Here is a 14,502-nt window from a genome sequence, read left to right on the forward strand (position 1 = left end):
CTCGTGACGGTTGTCAGCGCCACCTGAGGTGACGTCTCTTTTATGCATGCACATTCTAGTACAGAGTACCAGGTGCTTCATCAAAGTTTTTGTCTTCATTTTATTGAGGAACTAAACAATGAAATATTATGAAAAATTTTAAATGTGTGATGCTAATGTAGTCATTGTTGGAGTTCATGTCAAGAATTCTGTTGTCTTAATGGAGGATCAAACTCTTGACTTAAAACCCCACTTCACCATTTCCTAGTGTGCTCACAAAGTTCTTTCTGTTTGCTTGCTTTTTAAACTACTTCATCCTCTGTGGCTGACAGACAGAAAGTGCAGCCTGGTGGTTTATTATTGAACTGATGAAGACACTGAGGCATTGCTGGCCTTGCTAGTCCCAAACTGGGTATTTGTATTAGTTCCCTGGTTTGAGAGAAACGTGGGCTCATTGCTTGGGCATTTTGTAGTTGTTGTTTGAAGGTAACCGGAGGTCTTGGTCTCTCAACTTTGTAAGGCCATGGATTGTTCCCACATTCCAGACCCTTCTTCCTGTTTATAGGTTACAAAACAGTATGTTGCTTTGAGAGGAGGTGATGTGCATAAGGCTTTCCAGTGAGCTCTCTTCAAGGAATGAAGACCAGTGCACTATAATGAAGATCCTGACCTGAGATGTGCCACTGTCCCTCTGAAGAGACAGAAATCACAGGGGGGAAGGAAATTGGCTCTCAAAGCCAGACAAAATACTCAGTGTCTTCAGAGAGCCAAACCTCACTTCTCAGGGGCATAATTCTCAAGGATGGGGAAAACTCTCAGGTCCTAAAGGAGAGCTGAGGTAAATGGAACAAGCAAACCAAAAATTGCAATTTATTTTGCTACTGAATTGAAATACTGCTTTTTTTTTTTTAACAGCAGTTTTCCATAATGTGTGAGTCTTGATAATATGAAACTGGTCATCAGTGGTTAACCTTAACCTAGTTAGCACTAAGTGTGATGTGACCTCTGTGTCACCCTAATTCTTATAAAACTGTTTGATATTTTATTGCCTAACTCACAATGGATAATTTTGATTAAGGCATTAATGTGTAGTATGAAACCTGAATCAATATTAAAATATCTTATTTTTAAATATTAATATCATCCAAAGTGGTATAGTTTCAAGTATTCCTTTAATCAGTCCCTGGTGACCAAAACGCCCACGTGAAAAAAAAAAATGGGTCTTTTTCATGCATAATGTCCAGATTTTACAACTTAATCAATGCACTACAGAGTTGAGAGGAAAAAATTTCTAGTTTCTTTTTTTTCCCTCCTTTGCTCTGAAAAACACCATTCCCATCTTAGTAGATAATCCAAGATCTGGAGGCTCCTGTAGACCCAAGAGACAACTATTTGTAGGGGCCAGAGGTGGGAACGAGGTGTCAGGCTTGATCACTTCAGTACAACGAAAGCAAAGACAAAGGTTTCTTGCCACAGGTTTTGTATTTTTTTTGTTTTTTTTTTAATCCAATATAGCCCTTGTTATGAATAATAAATCACCTGCTCATCAGCCTTTATTGCCAAGGGACCCTGTGGGGGCTTTAGGTCATTTCATGGTTTATGTAAAATCTCATCTATCTGTCTATTATCCATTTATCTACCTATCTTGTATCGATCATCTTCTATCAATCATTTCTCACTCGCCTTATTTACTTGTATGTGTCTGTGTATGTATGAAGAGGAGAAAAGGATTGGTGTGAATAACAACGAACACGTTTAATTTCTTTTCCTACTTCTGCCACTGAAGCCAGAGGCTCCTGGCTGAATTGGTCGGTCCCAGCCTGGCACAACATGCCATCAAAGAATCACGGGTAGCAGAGGCATCTTTGGTCTTCCCAAGGTCCCAAAGGCGGGGAATGCATGGCCTCAAAAGCATAAAGGAAAGATGAAGCTCCTGCTTGGAGGGTTTTTTAGCACATGCAGTAATTCCCCCGTGCACAATTCCAGCCAGGAATGAGTCCTAGTGTTCCTTTTGGAAAAGTTAAGGCAGCTACTTGGTTATGCATAAGCCAGATCTATGCTATAACCTTTGCCTCGACGAACTTCACTAATTCATTCTATGACATGGATCAAGCAGAAACATTGTTCTCAGTGCTAGATTATTTCTCCCTGTCCACAGGGGCTGGAACATTCCTGTGAGGGAATCCACAGAGGTAGAGTCCTGGGGTAAACAGTGCAACAAGGTCCAGCTTGCAGGTGATTTGTAGGACAATTCATATGTCCATTTCTGTCCCCTGCTCTATTCTGGAAATTAGTTTTTCATTTGAAAAAATACGCATGAACAACAACAAAAAATTAAATCTTTTGATTGTTGCTAAATTTGGAGAAGGAGCCACTGATTTTGGACTTTGAGGTGGATTAAACTATGTAGAGTGAAGGGGAACAAGTTTTAAAGGAAGATGGCAGCCAATTTCTTTTGTTATTTAATTTTTATTTTTTCCAAGAACAGTTAACATTTACTAGGCACCTATTGGCCTCAGTCACTTGCATCTAAAGAGCAAAGCTAATTTACCCACAGCCCGTGTTCTTTTAAATGGTTAGCTTTATTTCTTAGCTCTGTTAACCACTATTCTAACATTAGCTTCAAGTTCAATTTTAATAATCTAATCCGTAATGGTCCACTGCTCCCTGCCACATGAACAAAAAGTTTGGGGGTAATAAGGCGAGCAGTTTACATTTTCTGTTGATACTTCAAGTAGTTGGCCCCAAAGTGAAATTATTGAGTTGGCCATGGTTTATTGTGTTCTGAGGGCATAAAACGTGGAAGGAAATGGACCTGTAGAAAGAAGTGGTATCTAAGAATGTGTGCATGTGTGAGAATCCTGTAACTTCACTTCAACTGGCCTAATATCCTGAGTCACTAGATGGTCAGAAGAATAGATGGAGTACAAGAGGGACAAAGTGATGTACATTTATACCAAAAACCAGAAACAAAGCTTGTACAAGATGAACAGCAGATGAAATAGCTTGTATCAAAATAAAATCTCACACAGGTCATTTTTATACATACGTGGACATACACACACCCACACACGCACAGACACACAAGCAAGAATGTGTATTTTGTAAGATAGGTCCTTGGAAATAGACATTCTTAGCAAATATGGATGACAGATCAATTGTAATTTATTTTCTTTTAACACTGTATCATCATAAAGAAAACTGGTATAAATGAAAAAATCTATTTCAAATATCTACATCTAAAATTTTAGGCAGTGAAAAAGCACTTTGTTGACAAGGAGTGTGGAATGATGTATGTTAATTGTCAGAAACTGCTGAATGCCTTGCTTAGTCGCCACAAACAAATTCACATATCAGAACGAACAATACTGCTAAATATTCCTTTTTTTCCCATTTTTTTTTTTTGTTAAAACGTACTGGGAGAAAGAAAAGAAAAGAAAAACTGGAAATCCATACATCTTTGAAAAGATTGAAATTGAAGCAATATTTAGAACCATAGATGAGGAAACACTGCCGCATGGTGTAATATACACAATGCGCTTTTCTTCTTTAATCTGTAATGTACATCAAATACTTTACAACAATGCATTAACAAAAGGCAAGAAACATCTTGCTGTACAGAGGAACCCCAATGCAACTTGAAGCCTAGAATCACAACAGATGAAGAGAGTAAACAAAGCGTGAGAAGCTGTCCCTCTAAAGCGTGTCAGCTACGCCGCCCCTTGTGCTTAGCGGTGACCCTCAGGCCCCCACCCGCCGTCTCCTCTGCCACCACCCGGGCCACATTCCACATCGGGCACTTCTGAGCCTCTACAGCTCCAACTAGACAGGTGTCGTCCAATGTCCTACGCAGGATCACTTCAGCTTTCTACTGACTTCCAAGTTAACTTTCGGTTCATTTAGCTTTCTAAAATAGCTCTTAATATTTCCTTACTGGTTATCACAGCCTTCCTACGGAACAGGCTTTAACGAACTAAATTTGCAGGGGAGGAAAAAAAAAAAGCAATGTCTCGTGGTATGCATGCACATGCACTGATCCCGGAGCGCCTGGGGCCGCCGCGCCTCACACCCAGGAGTCGGGGGAGGCGGGGTAGTGGCTCGTTTCATAGTTCAGTTCACTGTAGGGACGGGCAGCTGAGTAGAAGTCGACATAGTTGCCGGTGGACTTGAGTCCCAGGTGCATGGTGTACTCACTGGCGGGAGGGCGGTGGTGGACCTGGTCCTCGAAGAAGGACTCGTCGTAGTTTCTCGTGGAGTTCTGAAACGGCTGGTAGGTCTCGTAATCTTTCCTGCTGGGCTCCTGTGGGACTGGCTGTGCCGGAACCTGCACAGGAAAGAAGACCCACCCGGGCTGGGTCGCCTTCCCTGGGGGCAGCCTCCCCGAGGCCAAGGCGCACCAGCCTCCTGGAAGGCTGTGCCTTGGCCCTTTCCAAAGGGTGGTTCCTGGGTCTCACACTCTGGCCTTCTACACGACCTTTATTCAAAGTTACGATTATGGTAAGACACATGTGGCATATACTTTGCCATTTTAACCACGTTAAATGTACAATCCCGGGCCATTAGGTCTATTTATGGCATGGTGCAGCCCTCACCGGTATCCACGTCCAGGACTTTTTCATCACCTCAGACAGAAACTCGATACCTATTGACCATAACTCACCATTTCCCTCCTGGTCTCAGTCCCTGGCAGCTGTCATTCTACTTTCTGTCTTTCTGATTTTCACTATTCAGGACACCTCATGTAAGTGGAATCACATAATATTTGTCCCTTTCTGTCCGGCTTCTTTCACTTAGCCTAATGTCCCCACAGGCCATCCGTGTTGCACCATGGGACAGGATTTCATCCCTTTTTACAATATTCCATTGTACAATGGAACAATATTCCATTGTAGCGGTATACCACTACCATTTGGTTTATCCACTCATCTGGTGATGGCCACTTGGGTTGTTTGCTCCTTTTGACTGTTGTGAATAGTGCTGCAATGAACGTGGGTGCACCAGTACCTGTTTGCATCCTGCTTTCACTTTTTGGGGGTATGTACCTAGAAGTGGCACTGCTGGAGTCTTTGTTAACTCGATGTTTAACTCTTCAAGGAATTGTCGAACTGACACAACTGCTGGACTTTTTACTAGATAACCCTTTTTAAATGAAAGGGGTATAAACTAGAAGCTATAGCACAGGAGCAGTTGATTTTCCTCTTTCCTAGATTTGTTCTAGCACACCTAGGTGTTGCAATCCCAGACAAAGAGACAGTGAAGATATTCAAGGTCTAATGGTCACTCGGGTATCTTCCTGCCAGCGCATGGGGCTATGATCAATACCTGCCTGGAGGATGGAGGCCTCCCACCGGTGGGGCCATTCCATCACACCTGCCTAAGTGATCAGGGACCATAGTCTCAAAAGGATACAGAGAGAAGCGCATAATGAAAAGAGGGAATCCACTCCAAATACCACATACTCAGAAGGACCAACACATTTCCCAACTTGGTTTAATTAAGAATTGATTGAACTTGAGAATGCTGTGGGATTATGAAATTTTTAGTTAGTGGGAGGAGTCTTCAGTATTTTCTGGGGTCCCCTTAGCCTATCTCAATGCTCCTTGTTTGCCCTCTTGTTCTTTGCACATTACTGTCTGATGGAGGGGATCTTGAAAGACTAAGGGATCACATGAGCCTCTGAGATACATAAAGTCAACAATCCGTTCCTTGGTGTTAAGGACAGTAAGACAGAGGGTGTTCACGGGCTGATGATTAGCATTTGCACGGTGGGGAGTTGGCTATCTCCTCTCCTTCCGACTTCCTCTGGGTCCCTTTTTTTAAGCACTGTGCCCTTAAAGTGAGCAGAACCTCCCCAGTTAGTGCATACAGTCATGCATAAAGCTCTGCTCATGGCAATAATTAAGGAAAAGGTCTGGTGTGAATGATAGAACACTCTTAAAGAACCACGGTTTGATCGCCTCCTAGCAGATTCAGTAATTCCCTATTAATTTAACTAAGGCTCGGCATGGAAATGTCCTATAGAAATTGGTCCTAGTTAATAGATAATGATTTGTAATTAGCACGTTGTGTGTAAACGATGCTTCTAATGACCTGCCCATAATTCTTCTCTCAAGTAAGTGAAGCTCCCTCTTTTATATGTAATTGATTTACACTAGTAATTGACCTATTTTTCAAAGGAGCAGTGAACTTCATCATAGCTGCCATCTACTATGTCCCACACTTCCAGCGAGTGGTGGCTGATGAGTGAGGTTTTGGGCTTCTTGCGAAATATCTGTTAGCCTAAGAGCCTGGGCCTGAGAGGAACATTTGGAACTACTCTTCAGCATCTGTAATTAAACAGTACCAGGTATATGAAATTATATGAAATTACTTGGCTAGGCTGGCGTGCCCTGTGCTGTTCTTTGAAGAGCTAGGCGCTATGCTGAACTTTTGTACTCCAACACTGTATTGGTACCTCAGCATTGAGCATACAAAGGGTTGGAGCTGAGTGGTTTAGAAAAATCATGGGGGGATGGAGCTAGAGTTGACTGTGCTTCTCTATCATTGGGCACTATATCCAACATTTAACAAATCCCTCTTTGCTTGACCTTGAAGTAGTCAGAAACATGTATATATGTATGTATATGTCTCTGTCTATCATCTATCTCTCCTTCCTTTCCTCCATCTTTTCTCTGTCTTCCTGTCCATCTGCCCATCCACCCATCTGTCCATCTGTCTGTCCATCCATTGTCCGTCCATCCGTCCATCCAATTCCTCCTTTATAGATGAAGACACTGAAGCTCAGAGGAGTTAAGAAACCTGTCCAGGATGTCATGGCTAGTGGTGTTGTGAGACAGGAATTTGAACGCAGTGGACAAAGGAACCCTAGGAAAACTCTCCCTTCTTTGTGTTGGTCTTAGTGGCCGGGGATGGGGAGCTCTGCAGGGGAAATCACTGACAGGCTCGTGGCTCTCCTCCACAAAGGCTGCTTCTCTCAGGCTTTTGTACAACCTGTTTCAAATTTCTTGTTGTCATCATGTTCTGTCTGGTTAGTGGATGTCTTTAGGTTGGGCACAAGTTTATTTTAGTCTTTTACCTTGAGGAACTGCTTTCTTCAATTCATCTGCATTGATCATGAAGTCTCATGCAATTCTTTCTAAGGTTTAGTCCTATATTTCTGAGACTAGGTATAAATGAACTCTCCGGGATGGGTGATGGGTGGCAATGCTGTGTTTGGAGGGACTAAATTTGCTCACTGGCATGGTGGAGCAGATGTCGACTACGGATTTACACTCCCAGTGGACGAATGTCGGCTGTATTTTATAATTTACTCTAAGGGATTATCTGACAGGTATTCAAAATTAGCAGATAAAATGCTTCCAAATATAAGCCCTCTCCATAAAGAAGCTAAAATTAAATGCATTTTTTAAATGTTGCACTGTTTGCATAAAGCAGACTTCTATGAAGGAAGTAGAAGAATGTTTATATATAGCAGTGTTGTATTCTGAATTTGAGTGTCTCTTGTGATTTAGAGGTGCCCTAGTGCGTCCAAGTTGCCTGGAGATGTCACTTGCTTTTGCCTTAAGGCAGCATCCTTTTTGGGATAGGGGAGGTACAACCAGCCAGCTGACATGGGAATACTGGGGTCCATGTTCTTGGCACTCTGTCTTGTGGCTCCTGCTCCCATAAAGTCATCTTTGTTTAACTTTTTCCTCAGTAGGAGAACATTTAGTTTAAATTGTGAAGGATGGGACCACTTCTTTACCACTCACTGTTAGCATAACGGAAAATTTTGTTTATTCCTCACTGGGTTTGCCTATGAACTGGACTGATTTCTACCACAAGGGAAGTAGTTGCCCATTACAGATCTTCAAACTTCACCACATGGCAAAAGCTGAAGACTCAGGTTGTTAATATACAATGACAGAGGTCATGTGGTAAGGATTCATGGTTTTCAAAGTCTGGTCCTGAGACTGGCAGCATCAACATTACCTGGAAGCTTGTTAGAAATGCAAATTATCTACTGAGTCAGAAACTCTGGGTTTAAGGGCCAGTAATCTGTGTTTAACAGTTGTCTAGTACATTCTGATTCATGCTCAAATTTGAGAGCCACTAATATAGGGGAGGGCAAGTGCGACAAGAAGGCAGATGAGTCCGCTTGGAGTCTTAGCCTTTCCTGAACTAGGTGACCAAAAGCAAACCCTTATCCTCCTTGAATCTTAATTTCCTCATCTCTGGGGACAATTTCACCTGTTCCGTCCACTTGGCAGTGAAACTGAGGACGCAAACCGGGACCTCAAGATGCTGTTTTGATGTTATCAGTAATAATTTGATGGTCGACATCAAAACACCAAACCCCTTTATCTTCAGTTTATAGAGATAAACTAGAGATAGTTTATAGTTTATAGAGCAAAAATTCTGTTCCTAGATACATACAGTTAAATATGTTTTTGTTTGTAAGTAGAAGATAGACTAGTACAAGCTGGGTAGGATTTTTGGAGAGTTTAAGTAGTTAACTCTTAAAATGATGTTTGCAACCAGTTGATTGGAGACATAAAAACTGAGGACCACAAACCTCATATCTCACACTAATGGCTGTTTCTTCTAGGAGTATTGAGGCTCAAAATAACTGGTGGCCACCCCTGCTGATCATCTGTCTAGCACTCACGCATTTATTTATTTATTCATTGACCTTTTTGTTTTTAGCAAAGTCCAGAACTGAGGGAGGTGAAGTAAATGTTAGCAATGTGTCAGGCAGGTGGTTGGGCCTGGGCATTCATTGCAAACGTCATGAGTTGTCTTCCAAAGTGGCTGTGCATGGACTGGAACATGCAGAGCAAAGGGATAATTCCTCTACCCATAACTGTTCCTCCTGTTGATGGGAGATTAGAGAGACAGATAATTTAAGGTCAAAGTGACACTTTCTGTGTCTTCCTCCTTCTCTTTGAAATGGTCCTGCACAAGATATTCTATCTGCTAGGAGGGGGCCCCTTTCTTTTTTAAAGATGCTGTTCCGACAGGTACTGAGAAATGTTCAAAACCAGCACATCTTCCTTCCATGTTTACTGTCATCTGGTTATTGCAATCACACAAATAGCTTTTAGATTTATCTTTCAGCCCAACCTTCCTGACTTATGGCAGGAATCCAGAGCACCAGCAGAAGCCAGACTGGCAATAGGTATTTGTAGCCAACAGTCATGAGGAAAGCCCATCTTTCTGTAGTGACCACTATAGGGGACAGATTTCTGAAGTTATCAATCAATGAAGGAACAGAGGCTGTGCCTTTTGCTTTTACGGTTCCCACAGAACCACGGAGAAAACGAGCCTTCAGAGAATGTTTGTGGAAGGAGACAAACACACACAAATTTAGACCAGTTCTCAAAGGAGCTACTGCTCAGCATTCCTCAGACTTGAACATGCACATGAATCACCTAAACATCTTGATAAAATGCAATTCTGATGCATTTGTTGCATCAGATGGATCGGGGCAGGGGTCCGAGAAGAATCTCTTCCAACAAGCTCCCATGTGGTGCTCATGTTGCCAGGCCCCCAACTAGACTGAGTAGCTCCCTATTTAGTTGTTCATTCTTGAACTTGGTGTCTCTATTTTATTGGTAACATAATGAATGCTTTCTTCCAAGTGAGAACTGGCTGGGTTACAGGAACTACCAAATCCCTGTCTGCTAATCACACAATACTGTCTAGTAACCAGAATCTTCCACTTGTGTATTCGAGGCTTTTCGTTTCAGATCATAGTAGACAGCTTGCTTGCTACTACCAAACAAAGGGAGTTGTAGTGAAATCAAAGATTGTTTTCAAATTGGAGGCTGTTCTGATGACTGCCGCCACCCCATGTACGCTGTGCTAAATGTGAGTGAAGAGCAGCAGGGAATGTTATTTTCTTTTCTCAGTCTTTTATGCATGTTATGTAGAACTAATTCACTTTTTTTAAAACAATTCCAGGATATTTCATGTGAGTTGAGGGGGAAAATGAATACAAATGTGCGTGTCTCCTTTACCTGGTTATGTTTGATGTCTTCAGCGGGTGCACCATAGGAATTCCTATACAAAGTTGAAATTCCAGTATTTTGAGCTGAAAGCCAAAGGGAAACAAAAAAAATATCAGCCAAGAACGCAAGATTTCAAGTGAGGAATAATGGTGCCCTAACAAAGCTTGGTTTCTTGGGGCCCATTCCTAGCGCCATGCCAAGTGGAAGAACCCTTTGGCCCTGGACACTTCACTTCACATGCAGATGCAAGAAAGAACAGTCAGTTATTCTATCAAATCCCCACAGCATGAGAGTCTCTTGCAATAATATTCAGACTGTAGATGGGGTCAGGGCAGGGGCAGCACACAGATGGGCATCTTGCCAGGATTCCTGCCTTCCTCTCTGGTGAGAACTAGCGGGTGATAAAAGCGTGTTTCCTGCACCGAGGCACGCAGGCCTCTGTAGAAGCAGCTTAGTGTTGAGCTGGAGAAAGACAAGAATAAAACCTCTAATCTGGGCTCACAGAGTGCTTAATCATCATGCAGACAGGTCATTTCTCAAAGGCCCGGAGGATGGGCACGAAGGATCATCTGCCTCTGTCCTGCCTGTCTGGGTGGCTGCAGCTTTGGAACACAGATAGACACAGGGACAGGAACCCCTCACCCTCTCTTGTGACTGGCCTGTGGTCTAGTTGAAAGGAAGGAAGGTCTCTTTCTAGTTGCCAGCAGCTTCTAAAGGCATGGGCAGGGTCTGCCCACTTCCTTACTTAGAACCCTTGGGGGTCATGTCACAGGCCCAGAGAAAGGGCCCAGGGCACCACTCCCCTCTTAGCCTCTACAAGGTCATAATTCAAGAAAGCTCTGAAACGATCATCAAGTGTCAATGGGTTATAAAATGCTCTAGAAATGAAGAAAGCCTTGGTTTTTGCTTCTAGTATCTAAAGAATAATAAAATAGGATGACATGCCATAGTCTCTCTTATAGATACAGCTACTCTAGGCTCAAAGTCAGTAATATCTTTCTCTCCACCCATGCCTATTAATTAAAGCACACAAGAGCTGTGCAGTAAGAGTCCTCTTGGAACATTGTGCTTAGGAAGTGAGAGCTGGGAGCCCATTCTGAATTTGAAACACCACCCCGACATATTCTCTGGTTTGGTGTATGTCGCTCCCATCTCTACTTTTGCCTGTACTCCTGCTATAGAATCTTCCTTGACAGCCTGGCTTCCACCCTGCCATGCCAGCTCCTCTACTCTTCCTCTTCCCAAGAGCTGAGCCATCTTGCCAGACAGACTGGATTATGTCACTACAGTGCCCTGCCACAGTAAAAGATGCAGGATCAGGGCCCTGACTGATTTTCTATGGTGTCTCCCTTGTGTCTTCTCTTGTCAAGGGAGCCCCAGCCAAACTGGCCCTCTTTCCATGCTCAAGCATGTGTTTTGTTCTGCTGCAGGGATGTTGTATTGCTGATCCTTCCCCCTGGAACTCACATCCCCCAGTCTGGACTGCCTCTCCTAATTGGCGGTCAGTCTCTTCCTCGACCATCTGAGAGCAACCCCGCTCACCGGGCACCCTGCATCTCATGAGCCTGCTTATCTTCTCCATCATACTCAACATCATGTTGGTGAGCTTGTTCTACTGTCCACATAGTGTAGCACTTTCCTTCACCTATAACAGCAGAAGTGCTGTGAGGCCAGAAATTGGTCTGTCCTGCCACCTTTGTCGGTGGTGGGTGTCCAGGACAGTGCCTGGCCTGGGTGTATGCTCACAGAGTGAGTGCTTTATTTACTGAGGGAATGAATGAAGAGGAATCCTGAGAATGTATGCCCTCAGAGCTATGGTTTGCTGATGGAAAATGTCACTTCAGGGTGAAATTTTGTGTTTTTATTTTTCTGTTATTTGGAACAAAATGCATTGGAACATGCACTGTTATAGCCTTTGGTCCCTTCCCTGTCATGTTTGTGGCTTCTAAGCTAAAGATGTTTCTACTGGAAGTTGTTTCCTCCTACTCTTTGGTCCACTTCACCTGCTTAAAGGAGGCTGTGCAGCTGAGACTGAACCTGAGGCTTTGCAGACACACGAAGCAGAGACCTTCCTGGATGCTCTGCCCTTGTATGTCTGCCCTATGAGTATCCTCATAGGGAGATGCCTTTCTTCTTTTGTCTTGGCCCCAATTGCCAACTGAATCAACATACTGCAGATGGGCTCGGCTTTCAAAAGGCATAGGGAAGATTTGACAAAAACAGGCTCCACCGGCCGGTTGATGGGAAAGCACTTGGGAAGCTCAGACCCGAGGGCCGAATCCCCAGGGTGAATTTTAAAGTCAGGCCATGTAGCTGCTGGGCTCACAGGGCCCTCCCGTGCTGCACACTTCGGAACACGTAACGTTCCTGGGGAGTCATGACCGCGAGAAGTAGCGATCACCATCCTGCGTGTCTGGAGGAACAGCGGACTCTGGCTTTCTGGGGAGTCCAGGGTGGCAAAAGAACACCAAGGGAGAGGACGTTGTAAGACTCCTTCTTAGCTCGGTAATGAGTCCAGAAAAGGTGGGTCAGGGGCGGTGGGGAAGCCTGGCACGAGAGGCTAGATGGATGCACTTCTAGGGCCCAGTGGAGATGCAAACCAAGGCAAGGACCTGTTCTCACTTGAAGCTGTCCCCTGTTACATTTAGAGGGTGAGGCTTCCCATGGTCTCCCCATGGCACAGGGAGTTTTTTCTTTGGGGGAAATGGTAGGGCATCCTCTGATGTCTTAAAAACAAGGCGGATAAGCAGTTCTCAGGTATTTTTCAATGTGCTATACTACAAGCGCCCCCTGGATACTTGTGAATGCGAAAAAGGACTGCTAGTGATGTGGAGGTCACAAGAAACCTGACCTGCAGGTAGACACTGAAATGATGGGCCCGTGCAAAAGTGCCGTAGAGCAGGAGTTGGCCACTCATCCTTCCATTCCTGTATGAGGCGTGTGCTCCCACCTGGCTTGGCTGGGGACTTATTCATCCCACTGTGGAAGGTAGTGAGTAAATACCTCCTCCATCCCTGCCTCTGCCATCACCACCTTCTCCATCAGCACCTTCACCAGCACTTCCTCCATCTCTACCATCATCACCTCCAACTCCACCATCACTATCTCCTTCATTACCTCTTCCACTATCATCACCTCCAATTCCTTCATCACCACCTTCTCCATCACCACCTCCACCACCACCTCCTCCACTTCCACTATCACACCTCCTCTACTATCAGCACCTTCTCCATTACCATCAGCACCTCCTCCATCACCTCCTCCACCATCACCACCTCTACCTCCACTATCACCTCCTCCAACTCCACCATCACCACTCCCTCCACCATCAGCACAACCATCTGGTCCATCACCATCTCCACCATCATCTCCTCCTCCATCACCTCCTCCTCCATCACGTCCTCCACCATCAGCACTTGCTCCATCACCATCTCCACCATCATCTACCCCACCATCATCACCTCTATCCCCACCATTACCTACTCCACCTCCTCCATCGCTTCCTCTATCATCACCACCTCTACTTCAACCATCACCTCCTTTACTATCAGCTCCTCCACCATCACCATATCTTCCATTACCTCCTCCACCACCTTCACCATCACCACCTATCTCTCCACTGTCACCACCTCTATCTTCACCATTACCACCTTCATCATCACCTCCTCCACTTCCACCATCACCACTTCTCCATCACCACCATTACACCTCCACCATCACCACTATCACCACCATTACCTCCATTACTCTGCAACTACTTCCACCATCACCTCCAACCTCACTACCTCCACCACGAGCACCATTATCTCCACTACCATCACCTCCACCACTACCTCCTCTACCATCAACTTTCACCTCCACTACTACTTCCACCATTACTACCACCATTACTGTAGATAATAACTAACTTTTACATAGTACTTGTTGGCTTAAAAGGAACCTTCCTGTATAAACATAGAGTCAATGTTCTTCCAGGCTTGCTAGATGACTGCTAGTGTAGTTTTGAATGGGTTCTTAAAGTAAGTTATAGCAAAGATGTTTAAGCCAATAAGTTAAAAAAATGACATATATCTCAATAATGGAATTATCATGATCTCTGCCATTAAACATCTAGAAACATGTTAGATTTTATTTTTCTTTTTATTATGTATGCAGAGTACGATTATGTACCACTGGAACTATTTCAATATAAATACACCCACATTTAAAAGTCTTTTGAAAGATTCTACTGGGCAAGAGAGAAAAGTTAAATAACAATGCAGTCAACTTCAAAATTGTTCTTGTAATTATAATCTCAACTGGTCATCTCAGAGTGCTGCGATGTGGCTACCTAGGGCAATCATAATTCCAAAACGAATGGGCCAGGTGAATTTGGTGTCACTACTCCAGAGTAATCGGTACACATTAGACTCTCTGCTGAATGTGCTGACTCTAGAGACTTGGTATTCGGATTCATGGCTTCCACCGTTCATGCTCATCCACAACTGGGGCAACTGGGGCAACATTTAAGACAAGAAAAGCAGTGAATAAGAAT

At 43.9% G+C, this 14,502-nt stretch overlaps 1 protein-coding gene across 5 annotated transcripts in view; it reads right to left on the reverse strand.

The window, feature by feature from the left end:
- Positions 1 to 3,502: 3,502 nt before the first annotated feature.
- Positions 3,503 to 14,502, reverse strand: part of CTNND2 (catenin delta 2) — a 901,977-nt gene continuing 890,977 nt past the window's right edge. For all 5 annotated transcript variants that reach the window (XM_041732004.1, XM_041732005.1, XM_041732002.1 and 2 more), the window contains 2 exons: positions 9,978 to 10,051; positions 3,503 to 4,303 (listed from right to left, as the gene is read on the reverse strand). In XM_041732004.1, coding sequence (XP_041587938.1) covers positions 4,043 to 4,303; positions 9,978 to 10,051 — 335 coding nt within the window. In that variant the 3' untranslated portion in view covers positions 3,503 to 4,042. The remainder of the gene's footprint in view (positions 4,304 to 9,977; positions 10,052 to 14,502) is intronic.

The sequence above is a fragment of the Vulpes lagopus genome, chromosome 17 (assembly GCF_018345385.1).
Source record: "Vulpes lagopus strain Blue_001 chromosome 17, ASM1834538v1, whole genome shotgun sequence".
In the NCBI taxonomy this organism is placed as follows: domain Eukaryota; kingdom Metazoa; phylum Chordata; class Mammalia; order Carnivora; family Canidae; genus Vulpes; species Vulpes lagopus.